The 23,733-nt window shown below is 43.3% G+C and overlaps 1 protein-coding gene across 1 annotated transcript; it reads left to right on the top strand.

Annotated features, from left to right (window-relative positions):
- The first annotated feature begins 6,984 nt into the window (after nt 1-6,984).
- fhdc2 (FH2 domain containing 2) lies at nt 6,985-22,792 on the top strand. Its single transcript, XM_017712519.1, has 12 exons — nt 6,985-7,121; nt 8,806-9,355; nt 11,534-11,595; nt 15,408-15,510; nt 16,801-16,886; nt 17,139-17,239; nt 17,473-17,543; nt 17,791-17,898; nt 18,532-18,602; nt 18,761-18,878; nt 18,992-19,156; nt 20,019-22,792. The coding sequence occupies exons 2-12, from the start codon at nt 8,915-8,917 to the stop codon at nt 21,660-21,662; spliced, it is 2,970 nt and encodes a 989-aa protein (XP_017568008.1). The 5' UTR covers nt 6,985-7,121; nt 8,806-8,914; the 3' UTR covers nt 21,663-22,792.
- Nucleotides 22,793-23,733: the final 941 nt, after the last annotated feature.

The raw sequence follows: 23,733 nt of genomic DNA, 5'->3' as shown, positions 1-23,733 counted from the left end.
TAGTATACATTCATATACAATTAGTATACATCAGTAATTCCCAAGCATGACTTATTTAGAATATGTGTAGAGCCAATATAGATGTCAAATATAATTTTTCATATTGGTTTCATCTTGTTTTCCTCCTCTTCTATCATTCAAGTTCTTGGCAAACTAGAAGCCCATTCTAACTGTCTCGCTGTCTCACATTATGCCTTACAGCTGACCCCGGCATCAAAACAAGACACCTGGGTTCTGTTAAAAGCCCTTGTACATTGGTCTGTGATATGCTACAGAACCCCCTACTGACCCACTAACCGGTTCACAAAACCCTCCAAACAGTTCCCACCCCCTGCAGGGAGGGAATGCAGCTAACGTCAAACAGCTGAGGAAAAATCATACATTATGCATCATATTCACTACAGCTGCACAGTACAAATTAGCAGTGTTAGATCAACACCTAAAGGGTTCATTTTAACCCCCCTCTGGAGCGTATAGGGCTGCACTCTATAGAGAGTGAAATTCACACCATAAATAGTGTTAAACTTTCAGTGTTAATGCTAATCATGGCGCTGAATAGCATTAAATAAAATGCATGCAGTGTTACGCGAGCGTTGTTCATTCACTTTCGGTCATTTAACAATCCATGCACCACTGCATTGTCACCTGCGTAATATTTATGTGAATTGACTTACTTATTTTCATACTGCACATAATAATTTATGGATATTTTGGTATATTTTGTTCTATGTCTTTACTTCTTCTATTTATCCATTTTTGCTCTTTACTGAATGTGGTGCTGCTGTAATAGGTGACCTTCCCTCTGGGATTAATAATGTTTCTATCTATCCACCCATCCATCCACCCACCCACCCGTCCATCCGTCCATCCATCCATCCATCCGTCCATCCATCCATCCATCCGTCCACCCACCCACCCGTCCATCCGTCCATCCACCCATCCATCCGTCCATCCATCCATCCATCCATCCATCCACCCATCCATCCATCCATCCATCCACCCATACATCCACCCACCCGCCCATCCACCCATCCATCCACCCATCCATCCACCCACCCATCCATCCACCCACCCATCCACCCATCCATCCACCCACCCATCCATCCATCCACCCATCCATCCACCCACCCATCCATCCATCCATCTATCCATCATGGTCAAATTATGCTTTATCTTTTTCCAGTGTGTTAAATTCATCAAATGACTACATATTGTCCACAAAAATTTGCACAAACATATCTTTAAGCTTTTTTCCTCAAGAGGATGTTTGGTTATTTGCACTTGGAAACTCAGCAAAACATGTAATTGTCCAAACCTTTTCATACAACTGTATATGTAGGACAAGCTAATTTGAACCAAGTCTAAACATACAAATTGAATTCGGGTACTTTTTAAGTGTGAACAGGGTCTAAGAGACTTTGTCACAGACTGTGCCATAGGTGGCCATTAGGTGCTGTTTTGGCAATGCGGTAAAAGAAGTGCGTAAGTGTCAGATCAATATCACCTACTGATCTCATTACAGCATTGGCTGACAACGCATCTTTCTGAAAGCCTTCTTTTACTTTGCCCTGTGTTGCCATTCGAAACGTTTGACAAAGTAGACAGAAAGAACAAAGCCTACTTAATTGGAATAACCTGTTGTACAGTTAGCGATGGACACTCTCTCCCCCTTTTCTGCCTCTACAGTTTTACTTCTTTCTTTTTTTTTGTCTTTTCTTATGACGGTTGTGCTGCAGAGGGTCTAAGGGGCGTTAATGGGCTCACCTTTATATAACCCTTCCAGCACTTCAAAGTGAGATTAAGATTTCAAAAGGACTGCCCCGGCATAATCCAGTGCCCCAGACCCTGAAAAGCAGCCTCTCAGAGCTAAGCCATTGCCCACTTAGCCCCTGTGTGCGTAATTGAAGGTGGGAAAGAGGGGTTCTTCTCCGAAAACATTCTCACGCTCAAACGGTTTCTCCCTCACTCAGACCGTTGCACAGTCCATCCATGCGTTAGACCATCAGTGACTGCAGTCTCACGTCTCTTACTTGCACACTGTTAGAAACAAAGATACTGTAAAGGTACATTTTTCGTTCTTCAAGGTACAGACAATGTAAATGTGCCCTCAAAGGTCCAACTGTGCACCTTCAACGTAAAAACGCTTTAGAGCCAGTGTTGGGTTTGTCTGTTCTGGGCTACTGCTGGAAAATAGTGGCTCGACATGTTGGCCTCTGTTTGTAAAGGAGCTGCTTCTTGTATAGATGTAAAAATGCTCATTGTATGCTAATGAAAACACAGTGATTCGTAGTAACAGGTGATAATACACTAATTAAAACATAGTTTTGTATATTATATCCCATTTCTGCTAATGGATCCCCCTAAACCGTACACAGTGCACAGTGCACAGTAACAAATATAGCCTGTTGGATTCAAATGTATGGTCAAGTAAATTGTATGGTAAAGTAAAAATGAATAGTGACGGTTTTTGGTACAAAAAAAAAACACACAAATGTTATAAGTACACCTCAGCAGAAAAATATAATGCAAAAAAATGTATAATAAATAAATTATAATAAATAAAAAATGGAGGATAAGTAGTTTAGCCCTGTGTAGTTTAAAGAAACTCCACATAATATGACTTCCATAATGTTCTGCACCAGTTAAAGGCTTTTCCTGGAACTGTACGTCCAAGCCAAGAACCACTTTGAACCTTTTCAAGTGCACAAATGAAAGATGGCTTTGGAGACTAACTGTAACCATGTGACAAATGCAAGAGGTGCAGTAGAACCATCTCCACTATTACTAAAGATTTGCTCTAACTGCTGTGGCCCTGCGGCTGTAGGTCAGGCCGTGCTGAAGACTTTCTCCAGACTCTGGCATTTCCTTGCATTCTGAGTGCAGCAGGCAGAGAGAGCCGCTTAGCATAAAGCAACATTTCCTGATACAAATTTGCTCTGGCACTGCGTGTCGCTAATATCCCTCATGGAAGAGAGCCATGGGACTGAAAGCTATAGGGGCATAACCTTGCTCTGTTGACAGAGACTTTTCAGCAACATCCGTGAGTAGGTTGACCTCAGAGTGAAGCTAGCGTGGCGTAGTGGCACCTCCAGTGCCTCCGATGAATGGACTGTGTCATGACTCAACACTTGCACTGTCATATGATAGCCTCGCTTGTCTGCACAGAGCTTGACTTCAGGGATCTTGGCTTTCCTGGGCTTCTTTCTCATGGAAAACCTGGACTTTGAAAGCTCCTCACTGGGTTTCCCAGGATCAACCATGTTTGATACTCACCTGACCCTCATCACAGCGCAGATCAAGGCCTTCAGCACCAGATGCGAAAATTGCTGTGGCCAGGTTTACGCTGACAAGGAGACTCCTACCTGCTGAATGAAGGCCAATGATCTTCTCATCATGGTATCTCTATGGACAAAGTCCAGCCTGTTCTGTCTTACGAGAGCCATTCAAACTAACACAGATGTACTGTGATAGCAAGAGTGATAAACCATCAGGTCACATCAGGACAAGGAGATCAATTTGTGTCAAACACAGCAGCGTTAATGTTACACACTTTGAAGAAGTCATGAAGACCTAAATGGTGCAGCTGTTTAGGGATGCATAAGGACATGATCGGACTTTCCAGACTGTCTTATGTGCGCTTGGGTTATTCTCATGAAACATGATAACCTGAAAGAAAGCCAGTCTGAAAGGTGAGAAAGACTACAACAGAGGTCTTCAAGCTCAGAAGACCTCTGGTCCTGGATTTTGTCATTCACTAGGTGGTCAATCAGTGACATTAACAGTTCAGTTTACTTACAGTGATTAAAAACTACAGGACCTGAAACTGGATTCAAGGTCCAGATTTGAAGACTTCTGGACTAAGCTTCACACTTTCTGTTTTGTATGTATAGTTGACAACAGCTTATCCTCAATTGAGGGCTATTATTTGTAAAGAAAATAACTTTTAAAAAAATAATAAATAAATAAATAAATAAAAATCATACTTCACAGCTTTTACACAGAGGATATAGAATTCGTAGTAATATATATAGAATTTTTAGACCAGTATAGCTTAAAATATAGACAGAAATATCCACATGTACGAAGCATGTAGGTTTTCCACAAAGGCTGGTTTCCAAAGAGAACGTACACCTACATGTTTACATGCACAAAACACTAAATAACATCCAGATCAGTCACATCCTGGACTGAGGGCTACCTGTGTGTCATGTACCTGAACATGGAAACATCCCTAATTGTGCACAGGGTGATGAAAACCATTCTGATGTTGTGGGAACATCTAGCTTGTCCCTATTGTTACATTTTTGTTGCTACTTACTCATTTCTGGTTTTATTTATTTTTACAAAGAACAGCAGACGTTACGCTTTGTTAAAGATATCACTACAAAACGTAAAACTGTTCCTGAAGTAAGGGTAAGAACTGGATTAGGAGAAGGACAGAAACATTTAGCTTCATTAATGCGGCATATTCAGGCCTAAAACTAGCATTTAATATGTGTATTTGGCATGCTGTGTCATAGTCTGGCATGCAAAACCTTGTCCGATTGCTCTATATCCACAATTTATATCCTTTTCATGTTTTGTCCATCAATGTTCCTGCACTACAATGCCCAGCATGCATCGTTCAGGTCATGACTATTGGGGAAAATAAAGAAATCCTGGGCCATTGATGTAGAAGCTAACAAATACAGTGATATTCAACTTTCTAGCAGTTACTTTAGATATCTGGCTTCCTTCTGCATTTGCCAGCTCTCTGGGAAAAAGAAAACATTTCAAACAGCCCACCCTCAGGTATCTGCCCCCCAAAGCCCTCGTAGTTTTTCAAAAGTTTCTTTCACATTCAAGTCTTTAAACTGGAAAATACTGCTCACTACAGTGGCACTGCTGGTGAAGGCAGATAGGCTTGTGTACAACAGATATAGTAATGGTTCACTGTTAAATTATGACTGGCATGTCCTTTCAAAGGGGAATTCCACCCATTTTTACAATTTTGTGTATAATTCAGTGGTTAAGATACAAACAAAGTCATTCAGCTTGTTGTGAAGTGAAGTGGTTCATTTGTAGAGAGACTTACTGGCTTACTGGTTTCTTTACAGTGGTGGTGATAGGAACCAGGGGTCCCAATGTCTGCAGTGCAAATATAGCCAATTCATTTTCTATCCAAAACCAACAGTGAACTTACACGTGTCATTGTGAGTTTTTATGTCACTTAGTTGATGATAAATTAATAGTCAATATGAATAAAATACGTTTTCTTTGGAGACTATTTGCCTTGGAGCCCCCTTTCATGTTTTCCTCCACCTTATATGGATTAAAATAAATTGATTAACATGTCGCTGCTGTCGGAAGAAAACCCTGTATCCCCAAAACGTTAACTTTTGGAAAAAAACAGCTTTACTTTTAATGTAAGTCAGTGGAACCAGACATTTTCCAAGCTTCCTTTGGTCCATTCATCATCAAATTTACACACAATGTATAGCGCAGTTATGTCACTTTATGTCAAATACTGGGAAACGACAAAAATGGAGATACAAGGTTTTCTTTCCCAACAACAGCGATATGTTTTAGACCACAACTTTATCCCAAAAGTACTGTAAAACAGTGTCTCAGACATCAGGCTGTGTATTCATAACCATTTCCTATAGTGACGTTCTGTGAGGGAGCTTTAAGAAGCATTAAAGTCCCAAGACGTCTGGTTCCTATCACCACAGCTGTGAACAATTCTCACTCCAGGACTAATCATTTTTCACAAAACCACTCTGAATTATTTTGTTGACTTGTTACCCATTTAATTATGCATAAATAAAAAAAATCAGTGGAGTGCCCCTTCAATAGTGAAGTGACAATCAGTGATAGACAGTAACTGAGTAACTGAGTAAATGTAATTAGTTTCTGTACATTAGTATTTTTTGGTGTATCTGTACTGAAGTTTCTCCGTTATGGTGACTTTTTCCTTTCACTCCACTACATTTCAGAGTCTAATATCCGACTTTTTCCTCCTACATTTTGAGAAATCTGTCGTTCCTTTTGGTTTCTGTGTGTATAAAAACGTAACATGTCAAAACGAAAGAAGCGCAAAGCCAGAGCACCAATCAGGGCCCAGCGGTCACTTTGTTTAGAGCTGGTTTTGACCTGTTGGTCATACCGACCCAGTGCAGCACGCGGTTCAACGTCAGCGCAGCAGCGTAAAACTTTGGGAGAGTCTGTTCAACATAAATGATGAACTAATCTAACTTTGTGTAAATAGAGCTCAATATAGAAATATGTCCACATATGCAGTCGAGACTGACGCGGCTTTTTTCTGAATTTCTACAAACACCATTTCATTTTATAGTAAATGAGTTTGGGCTGGTTTATGTTTATGAACAGACGCCTACAGATCAACATAGTAAAGGAGCTCATCTGTGATCCTGAGTTTAAAGCCAGTTTTTATTCAACTTAAACTTGGAACTAAGTTGTAAATAAATCTGAAACTGAAACTTTGCTTGTGTGTAAAAAGTGATTTCAGAGCCACTCGGTTCTCCCTGATGGAAACTGTTTACCTTCAGTGTTTTGTGCTTCTGATCATTTTAATAGACGTCAGCGTCACTAATTAATGACGTTCTATTAAAAGACTGGTTTACCAAGAGAGACGCTGGAGGACTTTCACCTGAAATGAGTTCATGAAGCCAGTCTGGTTATAAAAATGATAACAGGACATCAGAGCCAGAATTACTCTTTTAGTACTTTTACTTTATACTTAAGTACATTTGAAGGTAAATACTTTAGTACTTTTACTCAAGTGGAGGTCTAAAGGGAGGAACTTCTACTTTTACTGGAGTGATATTTTACCTTGGGTGTCTCGACTTTAACTCAGGTGAATGGGTTGTGAACTTTGTCCACCTCTAGTGATGCCCCAAAAACACAGACACAAACTTTGTGTTTGTAGGTCTTCTGCGCATGCGCAGATCTAGAGCGCTCACTCAGCTCTGGGGTGCTCTGAGCTTCAGCTGGGACTTTTTGGTGAGTCTCACGCAGGGCAGGGAGGAGTGTGGCGCTCAGGAGAGGATAAAACTGGATGTTTTAAGGATTTCCGTGGAGACGTAGGTTAAGAAAATGCATGTGGCTTCTCGAACCAAAACGTGAGTACTTTATTTTTTGCCGTTGGGGTTTTGTGTTCAGTCTTTTTGAGAGTTTTCTCTTCCCAATCGCCTGGTGACAAGTGGTCATTTGCCTTGAGCCGTTTGCTTTCTCTCGGAATAAAAGCTCTCTGTATAACTTGACCTTAGTTCCTCATGAAATCAGTTAAAAGTTTTGAACGCTGTGTCTTCATATGAGGAACGAGGCTCAGCCTTTTAGCTTGTATTCTCCCGTTCCACCTTAAATGAGGCAGCGGTTACTTCAGCCTCGCATGAGAAGAGTTGAGCCAGAGCCGTATGAACGTTACTCAGTTACTCAGTCGCTCAGTAGCAGGACTGTATGAAGCCTATAGACAAGCTTTTCTCGCATTTTTGAGGAAATAATTACTCAAATCACAGAAAGACTAACTTGACAATTTAATGAGAGAGAGCAGCAATAGTGCTATTAATGTTCCACCACACTAGGCTGGTGATTTTCCTATTTTTAGACGGTTTTCGGTGATAAATAATTTTTTTTCACCATTTATGCGCGTAAATTAATTATATGCTACTTCTCAGTGCAAAATACAGTGACTTTTTAATACTGTTAGTTTGCATGAGTCAAATCAGCGCCCTCTTGTGGTACCTGTGCGAATAATTTTTGCCAAAGTCCTTATTCAAATTGTATGTGAGTTGATGGGTAATTTAGGCATTTAGATAGATGGAGAGATAGATATATCACTTTGTTAATCCCACAGGGGAATCTTTCTGTGATGATGATGATGATGATGATGATGATAATAATGATAATAATAATCATAGTCATAATAAACCTCAGATGCCCTAAACATAGGAAACGTAAATCAGAATTGGCGCTTTCATCATTCGGCTTCCCTCAGGAAAGTTTCAATGGATTATTTTTCTCCCGAGACTGTGTGTGGAAGCTGTGCTTTGTTTAGAATGTGATGGCTTCCTCTCTGCTTCTGCAGAAATCAATAGATTTTTATTCCCACCATTTTTACTCTGAATCATTTCCCATCAAACCTATTGTCTTTCAAATAAGCTGTGGAATTCCTATTTTCTGATTGTCTGCCAGTAACCCACTCAGTCTGTGTCAGTAGTTCGATCTCTCTCTCTCTCCCTCCCCTTTTTTCTCTTTCACATGAATTAAGGCACCAGCCTTAGTGAAGCCAAGCAGGACAAAGCACGCTGCTGAAACGCGAGAGCACAAACACTCTCCCACATGCGGTACATTCCCCAGCATCTTGAACTTCTCAGAAAGTTTAACTCCAGGTGAGGGGGACGGAGAGCTTGATCTGCTGGCTGTAGCGAGAGCCGAGATCATGTGTACTCATTATAGCCCCCCTCTCATCCTAATTAGAGGAGAAGAGTTGCCAGGTGTTGGAGCACTCGGGGCAGCGTCACGGCAGTAAACAACCCGAATGGCATGCTGACCTTTACTTAGAAAGCACACAGGCGGAGAACATGATGTCATCTCTACTCTTTTCCAGCCTTTGTCTGCTAGTAGTGGTAGTTCATTACAAACTGGCTGTAAACAAATCCGTACTTGGTACTAAGGTCCGTCTATAGGGCTGCCAGTGGCTGCTGAGAAAGAAGGGGGATGCCACATAGATTTTATGTTGTAACACAATTTGATATCTGTCTTCTTTGCCCCTGTTCTCAATCTCATGCTCTCTTGCCCTTACAGATAAGCATCAGAAACTTAATCGGAGACAGCCTCAGACAGAGAGGGCCACGTAGAGTTAGAGTGAGGACACTGGCTGCTTTGTGAGCCCCTTTGGCCGCACCTGACCTCTATGCGCATCTGCCTCCACGTGGACCCCAAGGAGTCTCAGGCCTTTCATGGAACGCTGCTTGGCAACATCGGCAGCCGGGCATCGGAAGTGACAACCATGAATGCCGCTCCCATCCCGCCGCCGATCCCCCCTCCTCCTCCTCCTCCTCCCCCTCCTCCGCCTCCACCCCCGCCGGTCACGGCCACCTCCATCGGCCGGCTGGACTCAGCACATCGGCAACGCCTCCGCAACCTCAACTGGGAGCGGATCCCAAAGGAGCGCGTGGAAGGACGCAAGAACGTGTGGAGCTTCTCCCTAGCTGGCGACGATGACTTCCTTATCGACCTGCACTCTCTGGACGAACTCTTCGGCCAGAAGGAGGCTCGCAAGCCGGACAGAGGAGACAGCTTCAGGCGCAGCCTGCGCCGCTGTAGGTCCCCTCAGGAGGCTTGTGCCGACAAGGTGAGAAGAGCTGCCTTTACAGTTTCAATAGGATTTGGTCATCATTAGGGATACACCTCGTCATGCCCAATTCCGATCACTATAATTCACACTATATCCGTATATAAAGGCCAATGAGCATTGGCCAAGTTCAGACTCTCCGGATGGTCCGTTGACTAATTTTGCATGAGGATTATTATCAGCAAAGCAGTGGCATTCCAGTTAGGGAATCAAACCTCTGACCTTCTGTGTGTGGTGCAGTGCGCTGTGCTTACCATTTGAGTTGAAAGTAATGGGACTGTCTAGCACTGTGACTGCGTGTGTCAGTGCTTAAGCACCAGCTGGAATTCCATGAATCAATCGGTAGAAATAATCAAAATTTCCCCCTTTTAGCAGTTACTAATACAGGGTGATTCAAAAAGCTTCATCTGATTTCAAAATTATGTATTTCACTATTAATCATTACAGATCAGTGCAGTGAACTGTAAACGGCTTAAATGAGCATAAAGTTTATTATGTAACTGTACAAGGTCTCAGTCTGAACCTCCTCCAGCTGTACGGACGACATCAACACCACAGTCAAACTCATCCCAGACTGGACTGAGCGTGTCGGGCGTCGCTGCTCTCACGGCTCTTTCAGTGGGATTTCGGAGATCATCCAGTGCTGTGGAACCAGCGCCGAACGCTCTGAGCTGCTGGAGCTTCACTGCTGATGAAAATCCCGCTGCTCAGTTCTGACGGATTCACTCTGATTGACGTGGAGAACGCAGAACGCTCAGCTCAGGGGTCTCAGCTCCTCTCAGACTGAAGGAGCTGGTCAGGATCTCTGTGACCCCCTCTTACAGTTGGATTGTGATTGGTTCCTCGGCGCCTCACAGTAGTAAAATTATGGCACTTTGAAATTGGATTATTCTTTCTGAACCACCCTGTATATTTGCTACCGCTACATCATGCACCTCTTTTAATCATTTTTGTGGTGATGGGTTTTGCAATGTTGAGTTTGCAGAAGGCTGTAAAATGCAAATGAGCCCTTTAAACAAATTAGTTTCTTATTTTGTGCTGTGAGTAGTACAACCAACCTCAGATATTGCAAAGGAGCTTCTGTGGGGGTTTTGATGAATCAAGGCATTCAGGTGATCCAACAAACTTCAGTCTTTTTGCACAATAAAAATCCACTTCAGTGGGCACTTCTTGCATGCACTTAATAATCTGATAACGGCAAAAACTCAGATTTTGTCAGCAGTCTGATCAATGTGTCTACGTGCACTTAGAATGGGAAAACTCCGGGTCTGCATAAGTCAGGAAGTAATAGGATTTCTGCTTTGGAACCAGCCAGTTAATTCAGAAGATGTGACGTAAACGAAGCATAACCTTTTAAAATCATTGCACTATTTTACCTAAAAAATGTAATATGCATCGTCTAGAAGCTGAAGATTATTTAAATCCTTCATCTCGTCAAGCATGTAGTCAGTTTCAGCGTCTGCTCACTTATTTACAGTACCGTGGTCTGTTTTCACACATGCGCTGACTGGGAAATTTGAAAGAAATCTGAAAAAGAGTTTACATGTTCTGAGAAATCTGATTACAGAGCTAAAATCCAGCTCCCTTTATCAGATTTGTTAAAATCTGATTTCTAGAAATCGCTCCAATCTAAGAAATCAGAGTATGCTGTTTACATGACAAATTGAATGAACAGATAGCTACAGAAATCTGATTATGATTAGATTATTAAGTGCATGTAAACACACTCATCGTCACATCAGAGGTTCACCAATTACAATATATAGCCATATAATCACAGTGCTATACTGTGCAGCCCTATTCGCAGTCCGTCATCTCCTGTGAGCTCATGAGGGATTATCCAGTCTTGTATGTTGAGAATTAGAGTGTTAAGTCTGAGAGTCACTGAAATCTGAGAAATAATGCAGCTCTGGGTTTTTTCAGGGGTACCGTGTGTGTCAGTAGGCAGTTTATTTCACTGACCTTTCCGTAAAGACATAAAGCTGCCTGATGACGTGGTCTTTCAAATGTCTTAAGTCACTGATAACTGTAGTCAGTGTAAGTGGACCACACGAATTAACGTAGAGATGATCCGTAAGATTTATCAGGGAACAATGACTCAGGTTGACTGACGTTGTGGCCAACTTGCATAACAAGTTGTTTGTTTCCTAACAAAGTCTCTTTGCTTTCTATTTGCAGGTTTCCCTGCTTGACTCCAAGCGCAGCATGAATGTTGGGATATTTCTACGGCAGTTCAAAACGTAAGCACACACAGTTGACTTCCCCCACTTTCTCACTATACACTCACCAGCCACTTTATTAGGTACAGTTTTTGCTAGTAAAAGGCTGGACCCCCTTTTGACTTCAGAACTGCCTTAATTCTTCGTCAGACTTTCAACAAGGTGTTGGAAACGTTCCTCAGAGATTCTGGTTGGTTATTTGAGTTCCTGCTGCCTTTCTATCATCTGGAACCAGTCTGCCCATTCTCCTCTGACCTCTCACACCAACAAGGCCTTTTCGTCCACACAACTGACCGCTCACTGGATATTTCCTCTTTTTCGGACCGTTCTCTGTAAACCCTAGAGATGGTTCTGTGTGAAAATCCCAGCAGATCAGCAGTTTCTGAAATACTCAGACCAGCCCGTCTGGCACCAACAACCACGCCACGTTCAAAGCCCCTTAAATCCCCTTTCTTCCCCGTTCTGATGCTCGGTCTGCACTTCAGCAAGTTGTCTTGACCACCTCCACAGGCCTAAATGCACTGAGTTGCGGCCGTGTGATTGGCTGATTAGCTATTTGTGTTAACAAGCAACTGAACTGTACCTAATAAAGTGGCCGGTGAGTGCACAAAGCACTCTGAGCTTGTGAATACTGGCTGTGATTCTGAAAGTGGTGTTGTTTTTGTCAGGAGAAAGAGGAAATGGTGGTGTCCTGTATTGCCCTGTAAAGGGATGCGCTTAATTCTTCCCTTGATGGGCAACAGAGTGGTCTGTTTATTTTGAGTGGTGGATTGCCCTCTTGAGGAGAATGGGGGTGTGAAAAGAGGGAGGTGGGGGTGGAGGGGAAGGAGCGGACAGCCGTTGAGGAGGGAACAGCTGGGTTTGATGGTCAGCGAGGATGTTGAAGGTCACACCTGTTTTAAACCCTAAATGCATCATTAGGAGGGTCTGCGCTCCTGCAGACAGAGTGAGAGGAGAGCTGTAACCTGTTCATTGAGCTGGTGAGGAACGCTATTGGCTGTTATCTGGTTTTATGCACATAATAAGCACAGCGCTTATTATCCCATTCATCCCATTTACTGTAATGGGCTGTATGGCCTTGGATCTTATGTAAAAACACTGAGCGTTTCAAACTGTAATGTTCTATTGCCATCAGTATCTTTACCCTGGCTGCTGTTGGCTTGCTGTTGTATCGTGTGAGTTTTCCCTATTTAGGATGTAACATGCAGCGTTTTGTCAACATTTTTACTTTGTTTTCATTTTCTTTTGTTCCATATTTTTAGTTGGCAAGGTTTTATGAATTTTGAGTTTTTTCAAAATATAATATTCAAATGTAAGCTAGTTGTCTGGAATATAGAAAGTAGAATTTCATGGCGAACAACAGTGAGTCGCACTTTCATTTATCATAGCAGTTTTAAGTCTCTTTCACTCTGTGGGACCACCAGTGGTTCCAAAACACACTTGGTCATGTTCTTCATAGCGTTCATACTCCATAAGCTCCATTCAGAAGCTGGACGTCGTGTGAGGCTGTAGCTCTTCTCTCCAGTCTAATAGACGGTGATGTCATTTTAAACCCTTATAATAAAAGAAGCTGAACTTTGTTTTTCTACTGAAAGTCGACCCGTTTTTCCCCAAATCTGGGCTCTAAACTATAAACAGACGGCGTCTCTTCAGTGATCTGCTCTGGAAACATCACTTTTATAGAATAACACAAAGAGCATCTGAGATTTTTGGCTTTCAGCAGTAAATTGTAAGCGTATGGTATTATGTTTATGATCATGAAACATTCTGTTAATTTGAGAGCTTTTACTATCGCTGAACGATTTGGGGGAAAATATGTAATTGCGATATTTCTGACTAATATTGCGACTGCGATTTCAATTGTGACTAGTTGAGGTTCAGGCCTTTGTTTTTTGCCCAAGAAGACCAGAATATCCACCTCTTCTGTCTTGAGGCTCAACCCCTGAATGCTGTGTACCAGACAGCTAGTAAATTGTTGGTTGTGATGTCACCAGATGGAGGTTTGGCTGCCTCTGATTGGTCTACCTCTACAGGCAGTTCACGACAAGCTCAGTGTTATTAGGTTAAATTTCCCCCTTAAAACTGGGAAGTGAATAACTGAACTGAATAATTTCCCTTACGATTTGGGCATGTAGATTCAGATGGAAAATTCTAAATATACCTGCTAGAATAAGAGACACAGCTATGCCTTCTTGCCTTTGCACTTGGCATGGAAAATGTATTACTTCGATCAGAAAGGTATGGCATACTTATTAGCCACTAATTACTTGCTGATCCCTCTAAAAAGATATTGCTCTTTATCTCAGTGGCACACAGCTTATTTAACTGGTTCTTACAATTTGCTGTTGGAAGAAAACCTTGTATCTGCATTTTTTTTGTTGTTTTCAGTTTTTGACATAATTTGAAAATACCTGTTGCTCCTTATATTGTGTGTAAGTTTCATGATGAACGGACTAAAAGAAAAAGCCCAAAATCACTTGGAAAGATGTCTGGTTCCATTGACTTACATTAAAGGTAAGGTAGGTTTTTACCTTCTCCTGTAAAGTCACCCTTTTAGAGATATGAGGTTTTCTTCCCACAACAGTGAGTTGCTGACCAAACAGTGTTTAACTGTATAATGTAAATGTCTGTCCTGGGCCCTGCCAAGGTTCCACACTAATGAAAATGAGCAGTGATTGATGGACATACTGCTAGAAAGACTCATCCTGTCTTCGGTTCCTTTTTCCTATTGTGGTGTGTTTTACAGTAAGCGCAGCAGTCATGGGCTATGGGTATTTGAATGTCACGGAACTTCATGTCTTTTTATCGTTGTAAGCTTGTGCACCTTCGTGTCCGCACTTGCACTCTGAATGGATATGGTTTCAATTGACCGCGTCATAGCCTAATTGAAGAGCAACTTGCTGAGAAAGATATCTGCCAGAACTTGTTCTGAGAAACACTGTGAAGAAGTGCTCATGCAGGATAAAACATTTGTTTCCACTCTTCGCCTTTTTATCTGCCATGACCGCACAGGCTGTTGTGTAGCAAGCCAGTTTCTGAGGAGGGGAAGTGCTGTGAATTACATTCATGCATGCTCAGCGAGAGGTTCTTTGTGTTCTGCTCTTGTACCTTTTCATTATTTTATATTACTGGCTCCTGGGGGCCACCAGTATTCCCTTACATAAACAATTAGGGGGTGGAAGGTACAAAAAGGTGAGATAATGCCTTTTGCAAGGTTCTTGGAAGCAAAGCAAAGGAGCCACCTGTATGTGGTGGATCACGTGGGAAAGTTTGTACGAGCAAACCCGTAAAAACAAACTGAAAAGCTGATTGGTGGCTGGTGAAACTGTGGAAATGATAGTGTTGAAATTCATTAACAGCCAAGGTGACTAAGTGTGTTGTATTATTAAATTGGCAGCGCTGATGTCTTTTTTGGCAGACCTTCAGAAACGTATGAAAGAAATGAGTCTATCCGGTTCTTTGGAATGAAGCTGGGTTTTTTTTTAAGTCTGTGTAGTCATTGTATCTTCTTTTTTTTCTCACCATTGTGGCATCCGAGAGCCTTTTTTACCATATGCCACCCAGATAAGTTTGATACATCTGCCTGATCTCAGAGGGGTGAAATGCCACAGTGCTGTTATGACCTAATTTTTACAATTGGTTCCTTTTCTTTCAACAGTACTTGCTCAGAAAGTTCATATAGTGTCATTATCCTGGGGTTATGGGCTTGAATTGTAGGGAGATCGGTTTGCAGTGACCCCTGCTTTGATACTGCAGCTGCATGAGATAGCAAGCCTCAGGGATGTTGTGAAAAGTGATGTCATTCTCACGTGGGGTGTTTCCTTTCTCCACAGCGCGGCCAAGGAGATTGTGGAGGATGTGAGGCAGGGGGCCGGGGAGCGCTACGGGGCCGAAAAACTCGCCGAGCTGTGCAAGCTGCTGCCTGATAGTGAGGAGGTAAAAAAGCACTGTGCTTTCCATCTATCCGACACGGCAAACTCTCAGAATGGTGATGCTGCCTGTCTCCTCATTACTCCGTCTGGGGTATTTTAATTAAAATTCAATAAGGTCCAGTTAGAGAAAATTTCCTCAAGCGAAGGTCCAGAACATCATAATATCTAACTTGCGTCACGATTTAATGCCAGAGACTGTTTACTGAATTAGCTGAGTAGGAATATCAACATCTTATACAGCCAACAACTGAATGTCAAATCAGATGCAATTTTAACAATATTAGGAATAATCTGCCAAAAATCCTCTTCTAGATTTCTGTGGCTCTAATGATTTTGACACAGTGCCAAATTTGTATTGAATATTAAAACTATTAAAGATACACCCCTCACTCTTTTCTGAGGTTTTCTCATTTGCTGTCTTGGACACCACTATGACAGAACTAGGCATCAGGTGAAGTAAAAGAGAGTCCACTTTATCAGCTCCACTGACCGTATAGCTGCACTCTGTAGTTCTACAGTTACAGACTGTAGTCCATCTGTGTCTCTGATACTCTGTTACCCTGCTATTCAGTGATCAGGACCCCCATGGACCCTCACAGAGCAGGTACTGTTTGGGTGGTGGATCATTTTCAGCACTGCAGTAACACTGACGTGGTGGTGGTGTATTCTTGTGTGTTGTGCTGGTCTGAGTGGATCAGACACAGCAGTGCTGTTGGGGTTTTTAAAAACTGTCCACTCTATTAGACACTCCTACCTTGTCGGTCCACCTTGTAGATGTAAAGTCAGAGACGACAGCTCATCTGCTGCTGCACAGTTTGTGTTGGTCATCCTCTAGTCCTTCATCAGTGGTCACAGGACGCTGCCCACAGGACGCTGTTGGCTGGATATTTTTGGTTGGTGGACTATTCTCAGTCCAGCAGTGACACTGAGGTGTTTAAAAACTCCTGCAGCACTGCTGTGTCTGATCCACTCAAACCAGCACAACACACACTAACACACCACCACCACAACAGTGTTACTGCAGTGCTGAGAATGATCCACCACCCAACTATTACCTGCTCTGTGAGGGTCCATGAGGGTCCTGCCCACTGAAGAACAGGGTAACAGAGTATCAGAGAAACAGATGGACTACAGTCTGTAACTGTAGAACTACAAAGACCAGCTATACAGTAAGTGGAGCTGATAAGATGGACAATGAGTGTAGAAACAAGGAGGTGGTCATAATTTGCTGCATATATATATTTTTGACTGACTTTTTGATTGATTTATTTTCTTCATTATTGTTTGTTACCAGGAAGCACGATTGAAAAGGTTTATAGGAGAGCGTAGCGTGCTTGGAGAGCCAGACCTCTTCATGCTCTTACTGGTGGAAGTACCAAAGTAAGTAAGGAACTCCTGCAGACTAGCTGTTCTAGTTCTCTCCATCCTAATCGTTAGCACATTCTTATCAATTTCCTCAGTAACTTTTATGCCCCCAGCCAGTAAATGCAGTCCCTCTCTGCTCCTAGCCATCTCAGTTTAACTGTTGCCAACCCCTGTCCCCAATATAAACAAAGACAAAGCAAAGGCACTTTACGCCGACTGCTGATTGATCAGTCCTTCTTCCCCCCCATCGCTGCTTGTCTCCATTAGAGTTCGCCTGCGTCTGGATGCCATGATCCTACAGCAGGAGTTCGACCCTGCCGTGACCTCTCTCTGTGTGGCGGCCAGATGTCTGGGGGAGGCAGCTCGAGGTAAAGCCTGTGACTCTTTCCTTTTAGCGCGCTCTGTTTGCTCTCGTTGCCACTTCAATCACTTTAGCTTGCCTCATAAATCACCTTCACATGTCGTTCCCCATCTCAAAGCATCAGAGCTGTTCCCCACTACCAAAAAGCTCTTTGGAGTTTTAGATGCAGTGATGAACACACGAAGGAAACCTTTGGCAGAAGGATTTAATGTGGCTAATATGGTGCTTGCATCTTTGCAGAGTTGCTGAAGTGCCGCAAACTGCACTCCATTTTGCGCCTGGTGCTCAAAGCAGGGAACTACATGAATGCTGTAAGTTTTTGCCATTGTCCACATGCACATGAAAGCCTGCAGAAGTGTGTGTGTGTGTGTGTGTGTGTGTGTGTGTGTGTGTGTGTGTGTGTGTGTGTGTGTGTGTGTGTGTGTGTGTGTGTTTGAGGTAGTATTTTTGCTGTGTTCAAGCACTGCTTTTTCAGCATGCTGGCTCTGATACCGACTGTTTGTTTAACAAATCACGCACCGTGGAACACAATCGCACTGACCTCACTTGTGCCAACAGGGAGGTTACGCGGGGAACGCAGCCGGCTTTAGGATCGCCTCTCTGCTCAAACTGGCCGACACCAAAGCCAACAAACCGGGCATGAACCTGCTCCATTTTGTTGCCATGGTACGTATCGTAAGACTCTGAGATGCTTGGCTGTGGTCACCTAACCCTTTCACTTCTAAACTGCAGTGATAAACAGACCCACCCTGTAAAAAGAGGGATGCTTTCATTGTGTCGCTTTGTAGCACTTTGATCTGTTTGAAAGGAGCTGACAGGCTCATGTTACTGTACTGACGTAAGAATGGACACAGTTGAGTGAATAGCGTTCCATTGTGCAACACATGCTGCTAAGCGTTCTGGACGCTTGCTTAGAAAGACACTGTGTCACAGCATTAAGGTGTAATATGCGTACAACAATGCAGGCATAATACAGTTTGTATCTCAGTGCTGATGATGTCCCCTCAAACCTAACTTAATTTAATTAAACCAACTTAATCCTTAAAGTACAACAGCTGTAGTTTTTGCAGTTGGGCTTCATCTTTCTTGTTTGTTCTTTTCACTTATATTTATTTAATTTTAAACTTGCTTCTTGGATGTATCACCTCTTTAAAACGCGTTATGTTTGAAGCTATCGCTCATTGACAGACATAATACATTTCATTATAACAAATAACCAATGAAAACACAAGTCGTAATGAGTGTGTCATGGGCTTGGGTGGACAGACCTGTGAACAGTGTTACTTTTTGCTGCTGTAGGAGGCTGTAAAGAAGGATGAGGACTTGCTGACCTTTCCAAGCCAGCTGAGTCATGTCAGTTCAGCCTCAAGGTCAGTTATTTAGGCATTTGTGTGCCACCTAATCTTGATGCTGTGTACCTTTTCTCTAGCTAAATATTTCTCATTAATTTGTTAATTTCGGTGTCAAGGTAATCAAAAGCTTTTTGATGAGGACGAGAGGAGATCTGACTCCCTTTATGTTTGATTAGGCTATCAGAGGAATCCGCGCTTGAGGATCTGTGCCGGTTACAGAACAGAGTAGCAGCACTGAGAATCAGTGCTCAGACAGAGGCTGAGATTGAGCAGCAGATGAGATCTTTTTTGGAGGTAAGGACTGGTTATTATTTTTGTCAGAGCTTAAATATGTATAGTAGTATGTATAATAGAAATTGTGTTGCCGCCTAAAGATCAATGCAGTGTTTTAATGTTTCCTCAATCAGACTGCAGAAGTGAGGCTGAAGGAAGCCCAGGATGAGGTGGATAGCTTACGTAAGACTAGCCAGGCTTTGGTGGATTTTTTCTGTGAGGACGAGAGCTCCTTCAAGTTGGAAGAGGCCTGCCGCATCTTTCACTGCTTTTGCCATCGCTTCCAAAAAGCTGTGCGGGTGAGTACACTGCTCTGGGTTGCAGATAAAGCTGAACCAGAAGTAAGTAGCTTTTCTTTGAGGAAAAGGTCAAAAATATGTCCAGGTTTAACAAAATCTAACCAGCTTGGGAGCCACAACATTTCATGTCCATCTTACTGAAGTAACGTTTCACCATCTTGGCTGTAAATGTGTCCACGTATTTGCTGATGTCTTAGTATAGGCTAAAAAAATAATATTGGCAAAAAAACTCTGACTTACTTTGCTCTGCTTTAAGCTTTGGCTCAGCAATAGCCGCTTTTCTCGCATCTCCGGCAGGAAACTTTTCCACGAAAGAAGAATAGCTGGAACTTTGTTTGGCAGTTTCTTGTTGCAGATTAAATTATCAGGAAACCAGCTGGAGTGAATATAAATGCAAATAAGTCCATTCATCTCCAAATTATTTATGTTCATCTTAAATCTTTCTCCTTGCCTTTTCATTAGCTACTAGCTAGGCGAGGTTGTCTGCGTTGCTGTGTGACCAGCAGTCTGCGCGCCAAACTTCAGGGTTAAAGGGTGAATTAGCAGTTATACGTCCAGTATTTAAGACCATTTATTGATAAAAATGTGTTGAACGATCAGCAGAGCTTTATTTGACTGAAAAGGAGGATTATTTTACCTAAAAATCTGATTCTGCTGTGGAGCCACAACAGGGCAGTAAAAGAGTTGCTGACCCCTCCTCTAGTCCATTCTCCAGAGGCCTGAAGGCAATGTTTTATATTTGTTGGAATACTGTATGTGATTTGTTTTTATACTGTAATTAGGTAGTTATATAGTTTAAGTTTAAGGTCTCCACAGGAGAGAACTTCTTTTTGTTCGTTCATTTACATGTTCTGTGTCTCAGGAGAACACTGAGCGGGAGCGGCAGGAGCAGAGGCGTGCAGAGCGGGAGCGGGAGAACGTTGAGAAGCGTCGCTCGTTGGCGCTATGTGGTGGCCTTGAGCTGGGTCGAGAGCCTGATGACCTGGAGCGCACGCTGGAGAGAAACCTGAGCTACACCTGGAGCCGGCGCAGCCTCCGCAGACAGTCGCAACATGCCCTCAGCTATGAGTGCAAAAGCTCAGACTCTAACTCGCCGAGACCCCTTAGTTCTGAGGGAGAAGACCTCCAACAGGCCATCGGTTCAGTGGGTTACAGCAGAAACTCTGTGCTTAGTAGGCAAACACTACCTAAGGACAGTGTTAATAGCACAAACGGCCAGAGCAGAGTTGAAATGGACGGTTCAATAGGGGAATGCTTATTAAGAACGGACTCTGCATTTGGCCTTTACAGAAACACGGAAGTTGTTCAGGACTGTGTGAAGAGCCCAGCTGATGCTGCTACAAGGTTTTGTCCAAGGAGAGTGTCCAGTGATGATGCCTTTATTTCTCCAAGAGATGATACCGTGGTCCAGCAACAGGGGATAATGAATGTCTCATCCCTCACAGGAATGTCCCCTAAGAAGGTGTTGAAAGTTGAGAGACAGGTACATGACGTCTCTGAAAGGTTAGCAGATATAACAACGCATGTTTTAGAGGAGGTAGGGAAGCAGGACTGTACAGATGCTGCTGAAGCTAGCTCTCAGCATCATCTGTCTGAGAAAAGAATGGCCTTGGATGCTGACATTAAGAAGTTAGGGACAGTTATGAAGATTTGGCCGGGGTCCTGCCCTCCTGCAGCGGCGCCACAGCTGGCCCAGGAACCGGAACCAGCCAGCCCGGACAGAGAGCGAGCATACTCGCGGGTGGGCGAGACTGTGGAGTGCCACACTCTAGTGAAGGGCCTGCATTCTTATGAGGCTCTTTCGCCCACTGTGCCACGGCCTTCCCCCAGCCACTGCTCCAAATGGAGGAAAGAGCTGGAGGCTGAGGAGAGGGACGGAGCAAGTTCACCTCAGGCCAAGGAAGACCCACGTGCTGGAAAGACCTCAACTCGAGGGCCTGCTAAAAGGGGGATGACACCTCGAAGTTTGCTCTCTAACAGCACTAGCGTTCCAAAAGTGCGGGCTAAGGCAGATTCAAGCCTTTCTGAGGGACCTTCTACCCCTCGTGCTTCACGTCTCACCCCTCCTCGCACCTCCTCTATGCGTTTGTCCCCAATCACGCGGCCCACCAACATCCAAAGTGAGCTGAAGCGCAGTAGCAGCACGCGGGACAAGGCCAGCGGCCAGTCTGACACACTTATGAAGCAAAACCGGCGACCTGCAGAGAAAGCCAGCCAGGATAAGGAGAAGGTTCTCCCAGGCCGTGAGCCGTTTGTCAGGGGCTCCCCGTTGCGAGTGTCCAAGCGGCTCGCCTCCAACTTTGAACCCCAGAGCCCATGCCAGGCTCGCACTGTCCACAGCCCAACAGCAGCTTCGAACGCAAAGACCATTCGAACTGCTGTCATCAATGCAGCCAAAGCAAAAACAGCCAAGAATGCAGACAGTACCTCCACTAAGGTGACATCAGGGACAAGGATCGCAGGCCCCAAAGTCCCACGACCTGCCACTCAGCCAATGTGGAGATGATGTTTGATCACCTGAGGTCTTCATTTAGTGGTGACATCATTGGCTGTGGTATATATGTATGTGTTTGTGTTTGTATGTGCATTTAAGGGCATTTGTAGAGTGCCCACAGGCATTTGAATGAACAGTATAGAGAGATTAAAAGCACCCATTTTCCTTTCCGGACTGAAGTCACTGTGACAAGTTTTGTTGTCTAAACCATCAATTCAGTCCTATCACCTAGCTCTGTCTCTGTCCAGAATGCCATTAGATAAAAGAGCCATTCATTCTTTTTAGCTTGAAAGGGCCTGAGACCAGGGCACTGCAATAGATCCCAAAGAGAGGAGGACAGCCACTCCTCTCAGAGTCTTCCACTGAGTTGGGTGTCGCGATGCGATTTATCCTTTTCAAAACATGGTGACTGTTAATGATGTGGAAACATCACAGAGCTGTGTGCAGCACTGCCTACCTCTGAACAGTAGGGTGCTCTGTGCAGGCTGCAGAGCACCTCTGGAGGAAAGTCAAATGCAATTCCTGCCAGAAAAGTTCTTATAGCAGCCCGTCTTTGGATCCGACAAGCTTTGTCGTTCTTAGTTTTGAATGTCTTAATTCAAAGTGTTTGTTCTTTCTTCCTGTTAGTTCTCAGTGTATCACGTGACATTGTGAAAATGTCGAACAGTTACAGTGAGACGTGGCACTTGGGTGTAAGGACCTGCAGGAACTAAGTGATTTTGCCTTTATGCACAACATCCACACACTGCCACACAAATGGTCCTTATACCAGTTTAAAGTGACCAGGTAGTTTAGATTAGGTACAAAGTCATTAATTTAAGAAAAATCAGTTGTGAAGGTTTATGTAATGTCCCAAAGCTGCATGAGAGATACCACCATGTGAGCGGTGTGTTACGACTGTGTTGGTACGCGGCTTCACCTTTTTTTTTTTTTTTTTTTTTTTTTTTTTTTTTTTTAATATATATAAATTCTCCTGAACCTGATGCACTTTACAGACTTGAGAGGTTAATACTTGCCGATTGGCCTAAGAGTCTGCTGGATTTTGTGTTGTGTTGAAAAAAAAAATGTTAATTTAATACAGAATATGTCTGTCATATTTGTATGTGTATATATAAGATCATGAAATAAAGGTTATAAATGAAGTAAAGATCTAGCATTTGGTATAAAATGGCATTGAAAGCAGAACTGATATAATTTAGCTTCTTTTTAGAGGTTTTTTCATCTGACACCAGTGACAATGCTGCGTGCCGATTTGAGATATTCCTTGTATACAGGCTCAGGGTTGATATATCAGCTCTTGGCTTGTGCATTATTATGAAATATTGTACTTTTATAAAGTCGAAGGCTCTGCAAAACTAAAAAAAAAACATTTAGGGATGCACAATAATAACTGAATTCAGAACCATCAGCTGTGTTTGCGCACTGTGGAATTAGATCTCCGCATTTAACTCATCCGTGCAGTGAAATACCCACATGCATGCTCACAAGTGAACACACACACTAGGGGGCAGTGAGCACACTTGCCCGGAGCGATGGGCAGCTCTAACCACTTGGAATCATGTCAGAATTGACAGAAATGTGTTAAAATTAACAGCATTAAAACGGTATTTGATGACATGCTTATCATACTCCAGAGGAGCAGGATTATTGTCAAGGCCCCAAGACCTCCTCTGCTATGGTCATCTTCTTGAACAACCCTTTGAGCCTTGCCCTTCAGCTCCACTCAAGATCATCTTTGCGCTCCCCCCACTTCCACCTCAGTAGGGTGACTACCACAGTTGCCCCCGACTTGTAAATGTTGCCATGGAGATGCTCGGGCCATTCTGGAGAATCCTCCCCCAGCAGAATAAGGGGCGAAGCGTTTGTCCAGGCGTCTCAGTGGGAAAGTTCCTTTTATAGGACAGAGTGACGCCAGATCTCTTGGGAAAGGCAATAAAACCTGGTGCCTCTTTGTGTTCGAAAAGCGTGGTCGTCAGTCAGTGCGTCGTCTCTGGGTTTGAACGGTTTGACAGAAAGTGAATCGTGTCTATTGATGCTCTGGGAAAGCAAAACATACTGATTTGAATGTATACAGGCTCGACTA

The sequence above is a fragment of the Pygocentrus nattereri genome, chromosome 8 (genome assembly GCF_015220715.1).
Source record: "Pygocentrus nattereri isolate fPygNat1 chromosome 8, fPygNat1.pri, whole genome shotgun sequence".
Lineage (NCBI taxonomy): Eukaryota > Metazoa > Chordata > Actinopteri > Characiformes > Serrasalmidae > Pygocentrus > Pygocentrus nattereri.
The sequence above is the reverse complement of the archived record's forward strand: the minus strand, read 5'-3'. Positions and strand labels throughout refer to the sequence as shown.